The sequence below is a fragment of the Prosopis cineraria genome, unplaced genomic scaffold (genome assembly GCF_029017545.1).
Source record: "Prosopis cineraria cultivar Desert tree isolate PC_DT_omini unplaced genomic scaffold, ASM2901754v1 PC14, whole genome shotgun sequence".
NCBI lineage: Eukaryota > Viridiplantae > Streptophyta > Magnoliopsida > Fabales > Fabaceae > Prosopis > Prosopis cineraria.
Window position 1 is genome coordinate 28,935,350 of NW_026555345.1, and position 8,857 is coordinate 28,944,206.

General features: G+C 35.6%; 1 protein-coding gene across 1 annotated transcript; it reads right to left on the reverse strand.

Annotated features, from left to right (window-relative positions):
- Positions 1 to 4,457: 4,457 nt before the first annotated feature.
- On the reverse strand, positions 4,458 to 8,857 carry LOC129292153 (deSI-like protein At4g17486). Its single transcript, XM_054929687.1, has 4 exons — positions 8,370 to 8,857; positions 6,460 to 6,721; positions 5,458 to 5,525; positions 4,458 to 5,028 (listed from the first exon to the last, which is right to left on the reverse strand). The coding sequence occupies exons 1-4, from the start codon at positions 8,502 to 8,504 to the stop codon at positions 4,747 to 4,749; spliced, it is 747 nt and encodes a 248-aa protein (XP_054785662.1). The 5' UTR covers positions 8,505 to 8,857; the 3' UTR covers positions 4,458 to 4,746.

Here is an 8,857-nt window from a genome sequence, read left to right on the forward strand (position 1 = left end):
GGATTTCTTCAAGAATTTGTACATATTAGAGGATCCAACTTTCACACCCTTCATGGTTAGGATTCTTTAAATACTTTATTAAACAAGGAGGTCTCATTTGAGGAAGTTAAACAAGAAATCTTTAATATGAACCCACTTAAAGCCCTTGGTGCTAATGGATTCAATGCCTTCTTTTTCCAAAATCAATGGGAGGTTGTGGGGCAAAATGTTTTAAATTTTGTTAAAGAACTGTAACTTGGTAAACCAATTGACCTATGGGTAAACAAAACTTTGATAACACTTATTCCCAAATTCAATACACCTCATTACCTAAAGGAGTTTCGTCCTATAAGTCTCTACTCAATGGCATACAAGACTGTAACTAAGGTGCTAGCAAACAGAGTCAACAAACTTATGCCATCAATTGTTATGTTGCATCAAAATAGCTTTATGAAGGGCAGGAACATCATTGATAACATTATTATTTCCTAAGAGGTTATGCATTTAATGAGAAAGAGAATAAGCAAAACAAGCAGGATGGCAATTAAAGTCGATCTTGAGAAAGCTTTCGACAAACTACAATGGGACTTTATTGAGGATACCTTTTGAGATGTTAGATTGCCTAAACTAATAGTGTAGTTGATTAAGAACTGTATTTCTACTCTTTCAAAGAAAATTATCTGGAATGGTAAGCCTACTATTGCCTTCTCCCTTATGAGGGGAATTAGACAAGGGGACCCAAAGAAAATTATCTGGAATGGTAAGCCTACTATTGCCTTCTCCCTTATGAGGGGAATTAGACAAGGGGACCCTTTCTCCTCTTACATATTCGTCATTTATATAGAACACCTTTCACAAGCCATTGTGGCAGAAGTTAATAAAAGTAATTGGAAACCTATTAAATTGGGTCGTCAAGGGGTGCCTCTATCACACCTCTTTTTTACAGATAATCTAGTTCTCTTTAGGGAAACCTTGGATACTCAAGTTAAGACAATACATAAAGTCATGCAAGAATTTTGTATCTCCTTGGGATAAACAATCAATCACACCAAAACACAAATCTTTCTCCAAAAATGTCAATGCCACTACTTGTAAAACCATTTGTTATAAGATGGGCTTTTAAAATTTGACTCTCCTGGCAAGTATCTTGGGATACCCTTGATTAATGGAAGAGTAACAATAAGGACCTATGACTACACCCTTGAGAGAATTCACAAAAAATTGGAAGGGTGGAAAGTTAGAACTCTCACACTAGCTGGAAGTGTAAAATCTCCTTATTTAATCACAATTAACTATGAATCCAATGCAATCATGGGCTAAACCAACTAGATTGTCAAGTTCATAATTTTTCTTAGAAATAGGGTCTTAAGTTTTCATAACTCAAATTTACTTAAAGATGATTTAATAAACTTCAAATCAAAGTGAAATATTATTATAGAAGCCAAGATACTTTAGAGGAGTGAAAAAATTCAAAAATAAATAAAACATGAAAAACAAGGCAATGCACTGCGTCATATGCGCATACACTGCGGCTGTCTATTTTTTATGCTATGCACCACGACATTTTGCATAGATCAGACAGCAATTCTACTGTCATTTAATAGCAACTTGGGGCAATCTTAGACATACCTCATTTCTCTGTCCAACGTCCAAACTTTAAGAAAACTTTAAAAAAATGGGTGGGGAAGGAAATAGAAGAGGTTGGGAAACTTACCCTTGAGGTTGGGTAGCTTCAAAATGCCTCTAACGTTCTTGAAATTGAAGTCCTAACAGAGCTCTAAGTCTCCTCTTTCTCCTTCTCTCATTTTCTTTTTTTCCTCTATTTTTCACATCATTTTTGCTTCTTAATTCTATAGAAAATGTACCGTGAACTGTGGCACCTATCCCCACACTCCAAAACATATGGTACAAAGAAGTGAACTTCACATTTTGGTGGGTTGTGCGTCACAACATGTGGCACAGAGCCATTTCTCCTTATTTGTCTCACTTTTTCATGCTCGGGTGGTCCGATTTCACTTCGAACTCAATCTTAAGGCTAGAATTACAACCTAAAATATCCATTTACTCTTTATAACCACACACCACATAAATTTATTTAATTACCCTCATTTACTCAGCTAATTTTGGGTTAAATTTTTCTATATGTTACAAAAAGAATCACCTTGGCTAAATCAATCCTCACTACCATCCCATTCTACACAATGCAAGGTGCTAAGTTTCCTTCCACTTGCTGTTCAGCTATTGAGAAGCTCATTAGAAAATTTATTTGGGGACATTTGGATGAACAAAAAGGAATCAATCTTGTGAAGTGGAGTGAATTATGCCAGCTGTTATTACATGGTGGGTGTTGTCTTATGAATCTTGAAGCACAAAATAAAGCATTTCTCTCAAAGTTGGAGTTCAAAATTGTAGCTGAACTTGCATTGCTCTGGGTTTGTGTTCTGTGAGGTAAATATGGAATCAAAGGCCTGGCTCCCACCTTGAAGAGTAAATCATCGCCGTCTGCTCTCCAGGGGAATATTTTTTGGCAAGACACGATGATGCATGTCAAGTAGAATCCTGAAAATGGCAGAGACAAAATTTTAGAGTGATTTTTGGGTTGGTGACTCTGGCCCTTTAAAATTACTAGCTTATGCTGACATTGATGATAGAGTATAATTTATGCCCATATCGGATTGCATTGATGATAATGGAGAATGGAATTGGAATTTATTCCAGCACTTTTACCCTTGTCCATTGTTGATAAAATAAAAGAAGACTGTTATTGATGTTCACATGACTGACTCTCCTTATTACTGGCATCTAACCCCTCAAGGAAATTTTTCAGTCAAATCAGCCTACACAGCTTATCAATCTCTGAATTGGAATCACTCTGATGTGAAATGAAAGCATATTTGGAAGCTACCTATTGCCCAACATGTCCGAACGTTCATTTAGCTCATGCTTAAAGGAAAACTCCTCACTAATCAGGAGAGATTCAGAAGGAAAATGACACAGAATTAGAGTTAAAATGACCCAGAATTAGAGTTGTGCTCTTTGCAATAGTTTGAATGCCACTGAAAGCATCAACCATCTCCTCAAAAAGTGCCCTCTCCCGGCCAACGTCTGGAAGAAGATTCTACCACGAGATACTTACAGAGATTTCTCCAAGTCTACTATTGACATTCGGGTGCTTAGCATTATCAAATCTGCTCACCTAGATATCTCTCGGAAAATTGGAATTGTCATTGTTTGCTGGAAACTTTGGGAAGCTCAAAGCCTCCGAATCTTTACTCAAGCTACTATCTCGGAGGATGCACTTCTCGTAGACAAGGGCTACAGTCAACAACATAATTACTTTCTTTTATAAGTTCAAATCTCTAATGTAATTTTGCTTTCTTCGGTCGCTTGATGTACGGTTTTGATGGTTAATGGATTTCACCTTTCACTCAAAAATAAAAAAAATAAAATAATAAAATAATTCCTTATTGTTTCTTCTCACAACTAATTTCTTTTATATTTTTAAGCTTATTAATTGATGAATAATTTTTTATTAAATGTGAATAAGTGTTTATTAATTTATAAATAGTTACTTGTCAATTAGAAAAAAAACATGGATATATATTTCAGAACTTTTTTTGTCTTAATCGATATTAAATATTCTCAATAATCCGTAAATGATATTTTTTCTAAGTTTTTTTTCCAATAAAAGAGAAAGAAATTGTAATATTGAGCGGCTCTATTTCCGACAGTGATGTTGATAGTGCTAGGTATTGTCAGTGTATCCATGTTCCATTTTAAATTATTAATTAACATTAAGAATTCTGACAAGAAAAGGGATGAACATGCAAGATTGGTGGTATATTAACGTTTTAAAGTTCAGACAAATAATAACAACAGTCATCCTATAACTAAAGACAACGACAACCCTTGCTGTGTTTGTAAAAGTCCATTGAATAACATTTCTTATTATAATAAACAGTAAACTGTTGTTTAGCTGAAAGCAGATACCCAGCGGACTGTTTCAATTTCGAAGAGAAAATATCGGGAAGAGGATGTCTCCATTTTCCTTCCCTCCATTTTCCTCCATTTCTCTCCCATCACCTTTGGATTAAACTTTTTCAATGGTTTAGATTTAATTTTAAAAAAATTGTTATTTTAATTTTATATAAAATATATAAATAAAATATTATACTTTTAAATGATTTAGATTAAACTTTAATAATTTAAATTTATTTATACACCTTTTTATAAAATAAAATAATTTTATTAAAGCTTCAATCTGAACCGTTAAATTTTTGATCCAAAGGTGATGGGAGGGAAATGGAGACACCCTCTTCCCATAAAATAACGCAAACGGCATAGTAACTTTCTTTTATTTTTAAATCGCACTGTAAACGAACACCACTTGGATGCATCTGCATTTGGCCTATCAAATTATTATGTGCCTTTATCAAAGCCGACTGAAATTCCAACACTGATCAGTGATCACGCAGTAGTTTGATAAAAACAGGGATATCATGGCTGTTCATTCTTTTAGAGGCAGAAAACAACAAAAGAACGGAATTTCTGTTCAGTGAACAGTACAGGCGAAACAAAGGACATAATCTCTGTTCAATGAACAGTCGTAGCGGGCTTCGATGGGAAGATTTGAGATGAGTTGAGAATTTTACAATCGAGTCTCATTTGAATTGTTAAAAATTGCCTTTTGACTTTGTTGACATACAATACACAGCAGAGACTGCCGACCTATGCTTTTCTGAACGGTGACTAGTCCCTCAACTATTATCATGCGAAAGATGAATTATGACGAAGCAGTGCCTTGCCATCATCTCCTTGCCTTTGCTGTGGCTGCTCATCCCCATTTTGATTCTGGATTTCTGAACTACTTGATGGTTTAGCACCAGTAGTAATCAGATTCTTTAACCAAGTACCCTGAAACCTGGGGCTCCCTCCTCTGTTGGAATTGCTTGGGGAGTCTGGATCACTTCTGATATTGTTGGTGACACCTACGAGGAACCGGTATGCTACTTTACTAGCGGATACGATCTCTGTTTTGGCTTGCCGTAGCTGCAATATGTCACATCATTGAATTCTCTGATACTAGGGCTAATAAATACTAGGAATATCGTTTCAAATGCATGTCGCACACTAACCACGATAACAGGATCAAGGTAACCAAAAAAAAAAAAAAAGAGAGAGAAACTGGGCCCCATATGCCATAGCCAGTTTTAAGCATATGGACGATAATAATAAAACGTCCCCAACCTACAACAGCAATGAATGCATTTTTTCATGAAATATCACACACCTCAATGCTAATTTGCCAACGTCAGGGTTGAAAATACAAAGACTTATGTACAAGTAACATGTTTTATTGAATAAGTTGACATGCCAAACATCAGCAAAAGAGTGATTAAGATTAGTCTGAAATGAAATAAACATGACAAGCAAAAATGATCACGAATGCAGAAAAAGATCAAGAAAATTATTTCTCACCCGCATTGCTGTGCTTTCAGCCACCTCCATCGCAGTGTCCCCAGCATTGGCAAATCGATTCACCCAACCTGCCATTGAAGCCATAAGAACACAGGGGCAAAGCAATGTACAGAATCAACAATCACAGAGCAAAGCCATGCCAATATCCACTAAGCATGTAGACTTCAATGACAGTGGTAAATGACACATTATCACATTCTTATGCCCCTAATATCCACTAATTCTTAATTGCTTTGATAGCTTCAGACACAGGATAAGTTACTTCTGATGCAATTCAAAAACTTGATTCTAGTTTTGACAAAGCATATCTCCTCACCCTTCTCCTATTGCACTTGAAATAGTAGAAGGGGATGAAGAGAAGAAACGGGGAAAATAGGAAGAAGATGAGAGAGGAGAGAAAGAGAAACAGAAAATAGAGATAAGAGACGAAGGATCGAGAGAGAGAGATAGAGAGAGAGAGAGAATCTGAACAATATTTCTGGGATTTTCAATTATGCATACAACGACTTTCCTTTAAGATCCCCTTATATAGGCTCTTCTACTAAGTATCTTATGTAATCCTAACTACTAACCTCCTAACTAACTCACCAGATAATGTTTATTTATTCTTTTCATATCAGCACTCAGCTTGCAACTTCGTCTTCCTTAACTCAAGAAAATAGGAAGTTGTAGAGACCATGTCAACAGTATCATGTTATTTAATGATTCTATATGCAGTTAAAGTATAATAACAGCACAATACAGAGTTCTACAGTTTAAAGTTTAGCTTGGGCAAGAAAGTCTGCTATATCTCAAATTACGACATTAAAGAAAGACATCATACACAGAATTTATCAATGGAATAGGCTTTTTCTACCCAAGAAACTTAAAATGAAAAAGCTTTCCATAACACATATTTGCTGTCATGTGGACATGTAAGCACACCTCAGAAATTTAGTAGAACACCAACATTACAAGCATAAGTCATATATAACCAGTACCCTATATGATTGGATGTTTTACCTGGAAGTTTTGGCACCCCAAGATTTTCACAGAATTCATCACAAAAATGATTGCAGTTTTTGGATAACAGGTCATATGAACTTCCAGGCCACTCCCTGCTGAGTTCTCTTAATATTTGGTTTACCTTGAAAATTGAACAGTTTGTAATCCCAAGAACAATGGATTCACGATATGTATACATTGGATTCTTCTGTGAAGGGCAGCTGAAAACTCCAGTACCTTGCTCGCAAAAACCAAATGACCATTCTTCATCTCCATAAACCTGTAACAGTAGCAGAAACAACCCATGATATATCAGCACATGACAAAATCATAGGCCTACCACAATAATATAAAAATATTGCGCACTATGAATGAACAAGGAAGTTAAATTAAATTTTAAAATTTAAAAAATTGAGGATGCGCTCAAAAAATAGCAAGCAGACAATATTATGGGTGCCAAATTTTCAATCCTAGGCAAACCACAATATTAAACTGATGCTGAAGTTTTCCTTACATAAAAAGTGCCATATAAATGCTTTATATTTCTTGTCAGAGTGTATTAACGTTAAAAAATTAATTGGATACTAAACGTACTAATCAAATTCTTCATAACTTGAAATTCAGTATCAATGAGCAAGAATTTATAATTACATGTATAATAATAACAGCAATAAATCACAAACAAAACAATAACAAAAACAATCAATATCAATATCATTGATGTAAAATATAAATTCTATAAGAAACTGCACTATTAACAAATTGTGAAGACTTCGACACATTTTCAGAGTCCACGAAATGCACAAGTGGCTATCTAGTTATATCATAAATATATATATATACATATATGCATGCATCATGCGTGTATGTATGTATCTTGGGCTTTGTATTCAATGTAAACAACTTCCACAACGCATATATGGAATTGTCAGATCACCAGAAAAATATTCTAAGAAGCACCTGATAAAATTTTGGTTCACAAGACTATGGTCACATTAAACAGCTTAGTGGGTTTCATAATTCCCATGGTCCATAAACATGTCTGGTAACCCCTCTTTGCCATGATTCCCTTTTTCTACATGCATTTTAAATTTATGCACTTTTAAACACTTATTACTAAATTTTTTAATAGAATCTTGAGTTTGGTCATTCATCAATTCCAAATTCCAATGCAGAAAATGAGACAAATGCATTTTCATTATTAACAGCAAAGTATATCAGTGTGAAGGTAAAAAGACAATATTTGGATTACTATAAATCAACACACATGCAATATTCCCTGGTCCAACTAAACCTCCCTGCTTATGACAAGTCAACCAGAAAAATACTTCAGCCATCAACCAGAAGGCTAGACCAATTGATGGTAATGTACTAAAGGAACCAATGATACGGTAGCAAACGTCATTCAGATACATTATTGATGAATTTTTGCTATTCTGTTCCCAATCTCGCAACAATTCAATCCTACAAGAGCTATGTCCTCCACATTACCTGCTATATCTTTCATAACATCGTGCAAAGATCCACTCAGAATAGCGAAAATCACTTGAATATCGTATTGTCACCTTTTGCTAACCACAAAGCTCCTAAGTGCCCCTACCATATAAGCAACAACTGAAAATACGGCCACTAACAAGGGATTGAAACTAAAAAAAGGCTCAAATTATCAATACAGTCGCACAATGGACATCTACACACAACTCATCCATGAACATTTGTAATTGCTTGCATCTAAATCAAAGAATTAAGAATGCTACAGAACAACAAACGCAAATCCCCACTAGCGCAAAAGGATTAACTCAAGAAACCTCTCCAAAACCCTAGATCGAATTCACAGTCACGATTCTCAAACAATAACAACGTAGCAAATAAATACAGCTATTCATACTATATATAACTCTTATACAACCAAAAGAAATGAAGGGCACCTGAACAGCGCTGTGGAATATACCACCAAGACCAATCCCGTCCTTGAAGATCTTGTTGATCTGAACGATGGTGTTGTTTGTCTTCTCCGATCCACTATTTGTCACATCATATACATGCAGAACCACTTCCGTCATCTTCACCAAGAGCCCCTACTTCAGCAGCTTAAACTCTTTGTCCCTCTAAACCCTCCCCATCCCCCTCCCTTCCACCAACAAAAACAAAGAAAGAGAAAATGAATCCAATTGAAGGAACAGCAAATCCCGCCCTTCGCCACCACCTTTCTTGTTCTCGTCCAGAAAACGTCGATTCTTTCCCCCAGAGATTTGGAGTGAGATTAAACCTGTTATTGCAAATCTGCTCGTCCAAATCGTCTCTAGCGTTCCGGAAGGAAAATATTTATGGATCGAATTTGTATTTGAAAATGAGGGAGAGAATTGGCACATAAAAGAGAGAGACACGAGCGAGAGGGGGACGGGTCGGACCGAAA